The sequence below is a fragment of the Dermacentor albipictus genome, chromosome 4 (assembly GCF_038994185.2).
Source record: "Dermacentor albipictus isolate Rhodes 1998 colony chromosome 4, USDA_Dalb.pri_finalv2, whole genome shotgun sequence".
NCBI classification, from domain to species: domain Eukaryota; kingdom Metazoa; phylum Arthropoda; class Arachnida; order Ixodida; family Ixodidae; genus Dermacentor; species Dermacentor albipictus.
In genome coordinates, this window is record NC_091824.1 from 103,990,555 (window position 1) to 104,003,103 (window position 12,549).

General features: G+C 43.9%; 1 protein-coding gene across 6 annotated transcripts in view; it reads right to left on the reverse strand.

Moving 5' to 3' along the window:
• Positions 1-12,549, reverse strand: part of LOC139059201 (homeobox protein vab-7-like) — a 91,990-nt gene that overhangs the window by 76,722 nt on the left and 2,719 nt on the right. For 3 of the 6 annotated variants that reach the window (XM_070537291.1, XM_070537293.1, XM_070537292.1), the window contains exons 2-5: positions 8,838-8,936; positions 5,985-6,110; positions 5,275-5,448; positions 3,008-3,124 (exon numbers count right to left, since the gene is read on the reverse strand). In XM_070537291.1, coding sequence (XP_070393392.1) covers positions 3,008-3,124; positions 5,275-5,448; positions 5,985-6,110; positions 8,838-8,936 — 516 coding nt within the window. Of the gene's footprint in view, positions 1-3,007; positions 3,125-3,712; positions 3,847-5,274; positions 5,743-5,775; positions 5,925-5,984; positions 6,111-8,837; positions 8,937-12,549 lie in introns of those variants that run through there. The other 3 variants (XM_070537296.1, XM_070537294.1, XM_070537295.1) reach the window with 3 other exon arrangements.

A 12,549-nucleotide genomic window follows, 5' to 3' on the forward strand; every position in this document is an offset into this window, starting at 1 on the left:
AGAGAGAGAGAGAGTTGCGCAATTAGCCAGCACCACCTAGATAGCACAAGGCCTGTTTACTCCGATCCACAACGTCATGCTACCTAGCCCGAAATTTCCATTGACAAGGCTGGCGTGTTGAAAGCGGCGACCTCAAACTCACTGCTGCTACTCGGGAGAGAGCGAAACGAAGAGAGAAAGTAGGGAGGTAAACCAAGGACGTTCTCGGTTAGCTACCCTACACTTGGGGAGGGTGAATGGGGAAGAACAGATAAGGAGACAAAAAAAATGATAGTCATTCACAGTCAGTCGCAGAGGAATCTCCACTGTCGCAAGCGTTCATACCGTTCAATATCCTTCACGACGTTCAGAAGGGCTTTTGTGGCGTTTTGAATGCAAGGATGCATAGGCCATGGGAGCATCCCCATTAGATTCTACGGCAGTCGGGCCAGGTAACATGACATTATAGATCACAGTGTAAAGGCCTTGTACTATCTAGGTGGTGTTGGATTAGCTGCGCCAGTAGTGACGTCAATTGCTCTCCGTCGCAGCCGAGCGCTCGCGCAGCAGTTTCTCTCCGGCTCCGAAATAGGTAGGCCACACGTCATACGTACTTCTGGGGAGCAGGCAGCTTTCGATCAGCAACGCCACGAGCAGAACCGGGAACGAGCTCGTCTACACCGTGCCGATGCTGCAGCCCGGGCTCAAGAACAGCTCTTATACCACCTCAGTACTGCGTAATTCGTCGTGACAGTGCACATGGTTAAGTGCGACCAGTCTGTCGATATTGTTTTAAGTGCATGTCCTTAAAAATGCGTCTCCATTGTCTCGACTGCTTCTCGCAAGCCATCGGTTCTTCTGAACATGCAAAAGTCATAGTCCTCAGAGATTCATAAGCAGTGAAAAGAGTCCGAGCTATAAATATACGGTCAGCCCAATTAGCTACGCTGTTATTACGTTAGCTTATCGACCACCCAATAAGTATTTCGGATATATATATACATATATATCCGAAAGACTTATTCGGTGGTCGATACATACATATACATATACATATACATACACATATACATATACATATACATATGCGCACGCGCACGCACGCACGCACGCACGCACACACACACACACACACGCACGCGCACGCACACACACACACACACACACACACACACACACACACACACGCACGCACACACACACACACGCGCACGCACACACGCACGCACACACACACGCACGCACACACACACACACACACGCGCACACACACACACACACACACACACACACACACACACACACACACACACACACACACACTTTTGTATTTTTGCCTCCAAAGTGCACTGGTGTTTTGCACTTCAGTGAAACTGCTTTCGGTTAGTCGGTTAAGGGTATTTTGTTATGCTTTACGTGCTCAGAACAGAGGTTGCAGTGAGAGATAGCAACAGAGGGATATTTGCTTCTGAAAGTTTAATGGTATTGATTGTTGATATTGCTGTTGATTTAATAAGGAAAAAACTTTGCTAAGTACCTCGTCTGAGTAAGAGACGTATTTGTCATATCTTCAACCTCTCATACTTAAGTGGTTTGTATTAGAAGATCGTGTGATAGTGCATTTAATAGCAGGAGAAAACAAAATTTAACTTACACACATATATAGTCTCCGAGTTTGATCGAGATGAATTTTTGTGTGCGTGCATGTGCGTGCACGTGCGCGTGTGTGCGTGTGTGTTATAAGGAAGAGAAAAAGCATGGGCCGTGTTTTGTAAAGACTTTCTTTTATATACATTTTTATTCATGTCTCATCTTCCGTCACGCCTTGAGGTCGATCCTGGCAATAGTAGGGCCGTGGTTTCAAGTGAGAGAGCGGTGAAGTGGAATAAAAGAATGGAAACTACGAAAAATCAATATGATTCCACGTACTGTGGAAACCATGCAATATGTTATGCGGGTGGCGCGTATATCTAGATATACAACATCATTCGGGGCTCTGCAAAGCGTAAGCAGATGGAGCAACATGTTTGTGTAAGTCGAGCAAATTGTGGTTGCGGCGCGATCGCGCGTTTTTGCGACAACAGCAGCAATTGGCGGCGACGACAGTGTGACGGCGATGGTTTGGCGACTCATTTGTCGCACTCCAGCAAAAACCCGTTACAAGCTGTTCCGTTGCGACCTGGGCCCATGCCGATGGCGGTACATTATCACCGCTTTGTGACGTATCGGCAAGAGCGTTTCAAAGCGCAAGTTGCCACAAGGGAAGATGGTAACTATTGGCGTACTCTCGCTTACATAAACAAGCTGTTGCTAGGCGACGTGGCGCACTCAAATGGCAGCGCACGGTAAGGTGGACTAATTTTGAGAACTTAAGTGCTCACCAACGATGTATCGTAGGTCATGCACGCACACGAAGTCAACATTAGACGAGAACATGGAAGGGACGCTCGGTCGCTAGACACACGCGGTGCACGTTTATTTCCAGGGCAGCCGGTATCCCGGCCGTAGGTCCCTTAGGCTTCGAAGACAACGAAATCCACGCCGGGTGCTCACGCAGAAGGTGCCGCGAGGGCATGTTCCCAATGAACACTCGGGCACAGCTGAAAGGATTTGATGACATCATTCATTGATATATATATATATATATATATACATACAGACACAGACAGGCAGGCAGAAGACAGACCCTCGAAAGTGCGTGAAGTACCCGAAGAATGCTAACTCGTTAAAAAGAAGCTCAATATCAGAAACCATATTGAGATCACACGTAAGTGCTAAAGCGAGAGCCCTTCATGGCTATTCGCCTATATATACTGAACCACGCGAATTGGTCACTGACTGACCATTTATAGACAACAAAGCGTTGATACGTTGGAAGTGGCGCGCGTGCTGCGCCATGGGAGCCCTACATACTTACAGAATGGAGCGCACAATATTTTCCGTGAGTGACAGAGAACGAAACAAACCTGCGCACCAAATAACCAAGCACGAGAAGCAGCAAACGGCCCTAGCGTGTGCGTGCACTTACCTATCTCGCAGAGTCGGCCCCTGAATCCAATCTTGCAGTAGCAGACATCTGTGAGGTCTTCACGGGTGACACAGGAGCCACCGTTCAGGCAGGGGCCTTCCTCGCAAGTTATCTCGCCTGCAGTGCGCGCACGAAGTAGGTGCATGCGAAACAGCGAGCGAAGAAATACGTCATATAATCGCATCTACATATTTGCGTAAGAGTGACGTAAGAGATCTATTGATGCATGGTATCATATGCAGAAACACCGTGCCCCATAATGACTGAGTAAATCAAGTCAGCGTCCTTCTTTTTCGTATGATCCTTCTTTTCGTACACTCCTTTTCTCCTACGATCAACGACTGGTATAATTTGGCACCCGAGGTTCTCGAAAGCTCCGATATGAAATCGTTCGTTCGCGCGTTGCATGCACTGTTTCACCGACAATTCTACTTTGATTTATTTTCACAGTGTGCTTTGTTCTGACCACGACGCACTCAAAACGACTCCTATGAGGATAGGTATAGTAGGGTGCGATTATGCGAGTACACACGTTCGTGCCCATAGGGCCCGTGCATACTATATGTGCGGTACATCGTTCATCACAGAGTTGCCCTGCGCTCATCTTGCTAACGTCCTCCGCGTTTACCACGCCCCCCCCCCCCCCCAAAAAAAAGAGCGAGATACGGAAGAAACGAGACGAACAAACTCCGTCAGTGCGCTTACAAGTTACTCCGAGTTTAATCGCAGTCGGTTGCTGTCTCGTGGCTCTGATTCTTGCCTGAGAACGGCCAGGCGTCACATCGTGCACACGTAACGCTGCCGCGGCGAGGTCGCCTATATAGCTGTGTGACCGAGTGCTACAAAAAAAAAGGAAAGAGAAAAAAACACTCGCGGGCAACTGCGTATCGCGAACTCGCGGACGACAACTTTCCTCGTACAATTGCTGATAAGATAGATGTACATGCCCGAGAGAGTGGGGCAGTGCCGAGTGGAAATTAGTCAGAAGGCGCATCGCTTTCGATGCGCACTTGTCAGTGCAGATGATGTCCCCAGCGACAATTCCGGTAGAATACTATAGCAGCCATGAAGTTATTGACGACTGATAGCTGTTAGCCTAATAAGTTCTTATAGGGAGCACCGGCCATTAGCCCAGTCCAATTCCAATTTATAATTGGACCCACTGACCCCAATAGGTCCAGCAAATATTTTACTCTAAATTCGTGAAGCTTACAATACGTATATAAGTATTTTTTTTTTAAATCGTCAGTGGCTGACAGCGTAATTCTTCTTCTTGAGCTGGATTATCCGAAGAGGCAGACATTACTATAGCACGAGAAATCAAAACATATATTCAACTAATTAACAACAATTCCCTAATTACCTTCCCAACTAATTATTTTACGGTCCGCATTGAAATTTACGAATTGTGGCCGTTGAACTTGCAGGACGTATCCACTTGAAATGAATTTTCAAGACGACACCAGTTTCGAGATATTTCCCAAAGTGTGGGACGAAATACATGGGCGTCGCAGTTATACTTTCGTGCTTCAATGCATAATAGAGCGTTTTGTTGAAACAGTAAGGGGAACAACAGTGCATTTTTACGTCGAGTTTGATGGCGCAAATATCCAATCTGGCGTCATTCTGCAAATCAATTCCTAGAGTGTACGCCTTGCAACCTCACCGGCTACAATTGGTAAATTGCAATATGTGCCGTAAAGTTATTGATTCAGAATTTGTGAATTTACGGTAATTATAGTTAAACAGGTGCTTCGAGTTCTCGTGCAAGTAATGAACGCCTCCCTGAATAAAGCTCAATTATAAGGACCTGCAACAGGCTATATTTAAAAATTCCGTAAAGCTTTAATATTATTACCCTGTATAATAAGAAATTTGCGAATGTGTCGAAGTATCTTATAACATACAAATGGAAAGTATCGAATCGGACACAATAACTGCGCTAGGACCTTGTATCTGCATCTCAAATCTTGTTGCCATAGTATCTTGTATCATGATACAATTACACAGTACCTTTGCTCAGCCCTCCCTTTGACTGCCCTGTTTACAGAACGACCCTGCGTTTACGAACCAGAATAAAACCCTTACGCGAGGATACGTATATCTTGCACTGGGATCAGGGTCGACGCACCAAGTCCCCAACTTTGACTACATTGTCTCCTGATCGACCCAGTTTATTATTGCGCTATTACTTATTATTGCGGACGTCAAACCGCGGGAAAGAAGCAAGCAGAGAAAGCGTCGTTTTAATGACTGCTGCTACTCACGGACGCAGAGGTGAGCCTGCAGCTGGAATCCGGGCATGCAGTCGCAGCGGAACGACCCGTACATGTTGGTGCACACGCTGAAGCGACCGCACGGCCTTCGCAGCCGGCATTCGTCCACGTCGTCCAGGCACGCCGGACCCGAGAAGGCGGCGGGACACAGGCACTTCGTGGTGCCTGCGTCGTCGTTCGTTCGCTAATGCTGCGTTTTCGATAACGCCTATGGTGACGCGCTGAAAAACCGCTATCACCAGTACCACCTCTAGCTATAGGCACTAGAGGCTTCTGTAGGCATCAGCCACCACCTATACGAGCAACAAACAGCTCAGCATGTGCGGTTATAGACCTAATAACTGAGGACGAAGTGTACACGCAACGAAGAGCCCCCACCCGCCATTTCGTGCTCCCTCTTACTCAACCTTTCCGCAGTTGTTGCATAATGCGCACCGTCACTTATTAAGACAGATAAAGCGGCCATTGGTCGGCTTTCGCGGACCAACTTACCAGCGACAGGAAATGTGCCAAAGCAGTGTGCGTGCATCTGGGCATTTACGACGCGGACGTTGAATTCAGGCATTGCGCACGCGCAAGTTGCTGTCATTCATCGTGGAGGGGAATCCTGGTGGTCTAAATAATGTCGTCGGGCAACCGCAAAGCGTAACCATGCACTGGGTACCTCAGAAGGCACTCGAACGCATGACAAGACTGTTCACCGTTTTCTCCATGAACGCAGGTGCCGCCGTTAGCACAGCAGTCAGCAGGAGTCGGCCAGGTGTTCATGTAGGGCACAATGAACTGCATTGCTTCTGGAGGAATGTCACCCTCACGTAAGGGAATACCTGCGACGCGCAATTTTCGAGACACATATATAGAAACGTTGTGTACCTGGACATGTGTGTTATGCAAATAGGTATACGTGAAAGATTCGGTCTGTTTAATTGCGTGAACTGTCGATGGCGCTTTGGTTATAAAGATGCCTTGCAAGCTACGAGGAGCGCGTCAAGCGCGCGCGTGCGTGCGTGCGTGCGTGTGTGTGTGTGTGTGTGTGTGTGTGTGTGTGTGTGTGTGTGTGCGTGCGTGCGTGCGTGCGTGCGTGCGTGCGTGCGTGCGTGCGTGCGTGCGTGCGTGTGTGTGTGCGTGTGTGCGTGTGTGTGTGTGTGTGTGTGTGTGTGTGTGTGTGTGTGTGTGTGTGTGTGTGTGTGTGTGTGTGTGTGTGTGTGTGTGTGTGTGTGTGTGTGTGTGTGTGTGTGTGTGTGTGTGTGTGTGTGTGTGTGTGTGTGTGTGTGTGTGTGTGTGTGTGTGTGTGTGTGTGTGTGTGTGTGTGTGTGTGTGTGTGTGTGTGTGTGTGTGTGTGTGTGTAGACTATAGGCGGCCAAAGAATGACTACACTTTCGACACCCTCTCAAGTGATATGACCTTACTGGCAAAGTACACAAATACAATACCATTGAAAATTTGAGAGAAAAAAATTACAGTGGACTTGTGCGACCTTGCAGAATCACAATCCTTTCGAGCAGTTGATATAAGAGCCAGTTGCCTGTAAGTTAATCACATATACTTAAAAACGTTGCCTGTACATGACTGTACGGGGAGCTGGGAACTAGTCAAGCTGACTATTATTATTATTATTATTATTATTATTATTATTATTATTATTATTATTATTATTAAATCTTACCCGCATATAACGCTTCCAAACACTTCACTTACTAAGGATTTTTTCAAGGACTCCAATAACTCCTCCATATAAATACACGTTTACTCCTCTTAGAACATTGCATGGCCATAGCGTCCCGAAAACCGAAAGAAACCAGGGTTCAATAATAACTTATAACGCTCCTAATAAAGGCTCGAACGTGAAAATTTCGGGACACATCGCAGTTAATATGCCACGAATTTCTACAAAATTTAAACATAACGCAGGCTTCTTGCGGCCGGAACATTGGGAAAACGTATAGTTGAAAACGGCAGCGTGACACTTTCAAACACTTGCCAAAGCAATTTTTTCACAAAGGCTGTAATCGATCCACATTCGTTTAACGCGGCACCCAAATTTGAAACACCGTTCTCCCCAATTTCGCTGAACCTATTCTTGGTGGCATTGGTATAGTTATGCCAGGGTAGCTGGCTAAATCTGCGGCCGCTTATATAAAACACACTCATAACGCTCCAAACCAATCGCATACGTAATTTATTGCAAAGACTGTAATTCCCCCACACATTTCAAGCTTTGCGTACGCATTACCCATAACCAGCTCCTCAATTCTGTCATATAAGCAAGGTGGCTTGCGTATTTCGCCGAGGTCAACGGAGAAACCAGGCACAATTTTCGTATACGCACTAACGGAAAGACCGAAAAAAAAAAAACTAAGGTTCAATGATTAGCTCCAATGCTTCTGTTTAAGCCAGAAACATTAAATTTTCGCCATTGAGTGAACTTTCTATTTCCCCATTTCCGCTGATCTTGAAGTAGGCGTCTTGTGCGGTTGTTTTATGACCCTGGGAAATACCGCGGATAGAGGCAGTGTGACCCTCTGGAACTTCAATGAGCAACTTTCTGCAAAAGCTACAAATAACCTGCACGGATTAAACATTTATCGTTCGCCATTCACGACATGCTTCCTACTTCAACGATATAGAAACACTGTGCCTCGCATACTTAACCGAAGAGACCAGGGAGAAGCAACATGCTTTGTAGAACGTACAAAATTTGGACGAGGACGAGTGTCCAGTAATTATTTTTAAGGCACATAATTAGCCAACACCCTTCAAACTTTCAGTGCACATAACCCTTAAAGTGGACCCTATTTTCTGAAAATATGAATTCCCTGCAATTTTTGGTCCTTATAGGCAAGTGCGATAAACTTTTTTAAACGTTTCATATAACGCCTCTAAACGGGCCGAAAACGAGGGTTTAGCAGTATTCATTTAACCTCTGTTTTTACATGCAGTCACTTCGAAATTTGCCTACGTATTGCGCCTATCATTCGCCACATTTTCTCAAACCATCAACTTCGTGAGTTATTATTTCTTTTCTTCAAACCGTTAAAACTGGCGTTTTCGTTTGCGTGGCGTTACGTTTTCGAGCCCTTATATATAGTCGTATTAACAGTTTCACTGCAAAATGATTGTAGGAAATGGAGAGCGTCCTTGCTGGCAGGACCGCAGTCTTCCCCTTCCTCTTTCTACACACAACAAAAGGAAATATTTAGATAGAAAGAGAGAGAGAGAGTAAGAGTATGACCCAATTACGGAAAGAAATTTCAACATTGCTGATACTCAGCGCCCCTTAGATGAGTCAAACAGAACAGCGCACAAGCGGGCGCAGACGAAAAAAGGATGCAAAAGACAGAAGCGCTGACTTCCGTGCATATTATTGAAAATAGCAGCGCATATTTATTGAGCAAAAGAAACCCACAAGACTAAGAAAAAAGAAACTGCTGGTCCGGATACTACGCATACACGTCTAAAAGCGTGCACTACATTATGTCTCTTGTCTGAGTGCGCACGTATACACTAAGAAACTAAAATGGCAAAAACAAAAGCTGGTGCACACATTTGCTTACTCAGTGTTCTCGGGGGAACTCGCGTGCGTTGTATGGTTGTTGCCATATTCGAGGACGCTGTACAGGGCAGGGCCAAGACTCCAACAAGGATCAGGTGCACTGAAATAAAATATCATCAGAAGACAATGAGATACTTCATTCGTATAACATTTTGCGGGTATACATCTTCGACGAACACCGTACTTGTTATTTACTTGGCTTTAACGCGCGCCTGACTTTGTTCACGACCAGAAACGGAAAATTCAGTGCCCTCGCTCATAACACGCGCCCCAATTTTCATATTAACAAAAATGCAAAATGCAATACTCCTCTGATTGTTCCCACGATATTTTCATTTTTTTTTTCTCTCAAACGGAAAAAATGAAACTTGTTGCATCCGAGTGTTTATAACGGTTGTCGCTCGTCGGACACCAGCTATAAATGGGAGGCGCCCAATGATCACGAACTGCTATAGAGTAATTGTATATGCTCCCCTTGAGAAGCAAGAGGGAAGCATACACAGTAACTCTAACAAAACTGCCGGCGTTCGCAGAGATTGATAGGATGCATGCATTCATTATTGGGAAGCAAGGAGGGGAGGAGGGGGTGTATGCGTGTTGATTGGAGTTTTGGTTTCCTACTTGGTTCAAACGCGCATTGTCATACTTCCGTGACTCTCCGAAGAAAAAAAAGTGCGAGTTAGAATCGAATAAAAACAGTAATATAGGAATTGTGGGTCATACGAGCCATTGCGCAAGAAGAACCAAGCTTTGAAAGGGGCGTAAAAATAATCAAATTTCCAAATCAGCTCCATGTCACGCGATGACAGTGACAGTGTCTTATTTATTTATTTACTTATTTATTTACTTGTTTGTTTGTTTGTTTGTACCCTCAAGGCCCGAAGGCATTAGAGATGAGAGTTGTTTGAACAGAAAAGAGACAAAATACAATAAGCAAAAAATAAACTTTCTAATCATAGAATTTTAGCTGATGGTAACAGAACATACAAGTGCGCAACAGATAAGCAGCTGTATAGTTATACAGTATAGCCCAATATTACAATGATAAAAAGGAGTGTGGCGAGCAATTAGCAAATCCTGGTTGCACAATGTTAGTTAATGTTGCACGAAAATTAATATTGTTAGTAATAGTTACGATTTCTATGAGAAGATGTTCCATTCAATGGATGTGCGAGGCAAAAAGGAGTCTCACAAAGTTTTAGTGCCACAATATCCACTGCCTGCCTTATGAAGGTGATCAATTCAGCGCAATATGTATAGCAGTCGCGATATAATTTCGTTGTGGAGTGAATAATGATGATATAGCTTAAGAAATAATGTTAGCCTCGAGATTTTACAGCGGGAATCAACAGATGGAAGTTCATGGTTAATTTTAATTGCGGTTATACTAGCAGTTCGATCATAATTTGAACAGATAAAACGAGCGGAGTAACTTTGGGCAAGTTCAACTGAAGTAACAACGTTAGGTTATGTTAGGATCGATACATTAGATGCATGCTCTAATTTTGGCCGTATTAGTGTTTTGTATAGCAATAACTTGCGAGATAGAGGATTAATTATAAATGTTGCGGCGCAAATAACCCAAAGTTCGATTCGCATTGTTAGTAATGTGATCGATAAGGGTTGTTCAGGTGAGATTAGCTGTAAGACGAACCCCTAAAACGTGTATGAAGGTACAGGACCTAAGGCAGCGTTGTTCAGCAAGTATATTGGAGAACTATAGTATAGTTAACCGGGACACATACATAAATTTACATTTGTTAGTGTTTAGATTCATGAGTGCCATTTGTTACACCAACTATAGTTACGGTATTAAGAGCAAGCTTTAGCTCTGTTGCTCCTATCTAAATACACGTAAAAGGAGAGTTCCTTTTTCTCGGCAACCACTGCACCAGGTTTGACGAAGTTTGTTGCATTTAAAAGAAAAACTTAAAATCTAGTAACTGTTGGTTTCGAATTCTTGATTTAGGTTGTGATTTATTTTTAAAGAAAGATTGGTAGAAATCGCATATTTTCAGAAAACTAAACTATCAAGTTTACAACTCTCTAACTCAGCAAGGAAAAATGACATAATTCCGTGAACTGCAGCTAATAGTACGTATAAAGCGGACAAAATTGGAATGTGATTATGAAAATACAGCTTATGCAGAACCCTTGTACACAACGTAACAAATTCACGTAAGATATAAATTGACATTAGATTTGTCCGCTTTGAATGATCTAATGGATGCCGTTTACAGAACAGCGATATCTGTTCTTGATGTAGAGCTAATAATTTATCAACTTCGTGCGTCTGTTCTTTTTTCTCGAGCTTGCGAATTCTATAGAATTCTCTAAACTAAATTCAAGCCCTAGATATAAATTACGCTTCCAACAGCCACTAGAATTTAGCTCTCTCTCCCCCTCTCTCTCTAATGCAAGAAATTTCATTAATATCGGTCCAGGGGTTAACTCAGAAAAGCGTTTTTGCGTTTTATGTGTACTTGAATAGGCCGCATCAGAGTTCGGGCCGAGCGAAAGCTTCCTCCTAATATCTTCGTCATTTTTAATCTCTATATATAACGCAATCATCTGCAAACAGATGAATGTTAGAATTAATCGTGAAGGGAGGTCAGAGGTCATTTATATAAATAAGAAATAAAAGAGGCCCAAGGATGGAATGTTGCGGCACCCAGTATATACTTTGAAAGAGGAGTTATGGTTATTAGCAGAAACAGATTGTGAGCGGTTAATTAGAAAGCATTCTATATCCATTTTAAAACATTAGAATCGAGGTTTAGTTGCAGAAGCTTATGAGGGAGAAGTTTGTGGCTCACTTTGACGAATGCTTTTGAGAAAATTAAGAATATACAACCAGTAATAATTGCTATCAAATAAAATTGCTTGGCGCAGGGGGGAGGGGTCGTGGCAGGTTGATGCTTGACAAAGGTCATACCAGGATCCTTCCATAGGAGTGCATGTATCGGCGTCTTAGCTCTCGTAAATTTGTTTTGAATGACCTTTTTCGGCTGAAACCGAATTACGGGAAACAATTCCACGTACCACTTTCGCTTTTTTTTTTGTTAAGTTTAAACCGGAAACGTTGAGTCCCATAACGAAAGTTGGGCGTTATGGCTTTTTTTTTGTTTGTTATGAGTTGAAGAGTTGAACGTAACAGCGAGATTACGGAAACTTACAAAGAAAGAATGCACTTAAATTCAGTGCTGGGGGTTTAGTTGTATACATATAAGCAGGGCTCCGTGTTTTCGGAGTTTATTTATCTTGAAATTCTGAGGGTGTTTTTCGGGGTCATCTTTTGATGGAAATTCGGCGTTTATCGGAGTTTGCTTCTTGTGAATCCCCAGTTGTCCGAAATTCGAAGTTTAATTTTGCGTTATTCTCAGTACTCCTAAATCTTAGGTGAAATAAGGGTGATGCGCGATAAGGGTGAGTAAGGGTGATGCGGGAGCCAGGATTGGAATGTGTGTGGGCTAATATATAGGGCTAAATGAAAATTTCTAGACACTCGTTTTATGCCTGTTTAGAAGCGTTAAGTGAAATATACAAGTTTTCTCCGGTGAGGTACTAAAGGCGGTAGCCATATATTATTCCGCTCGAAATGGGAGCCGTGTTATAGTAATGTACGCCAAAAGTTTCAACACTGTATATGTTAATTGGGGGCTTTCGAAATAAATAACAAATGCTAATTTTCTTCATCATCCTTAGTAGCTGTT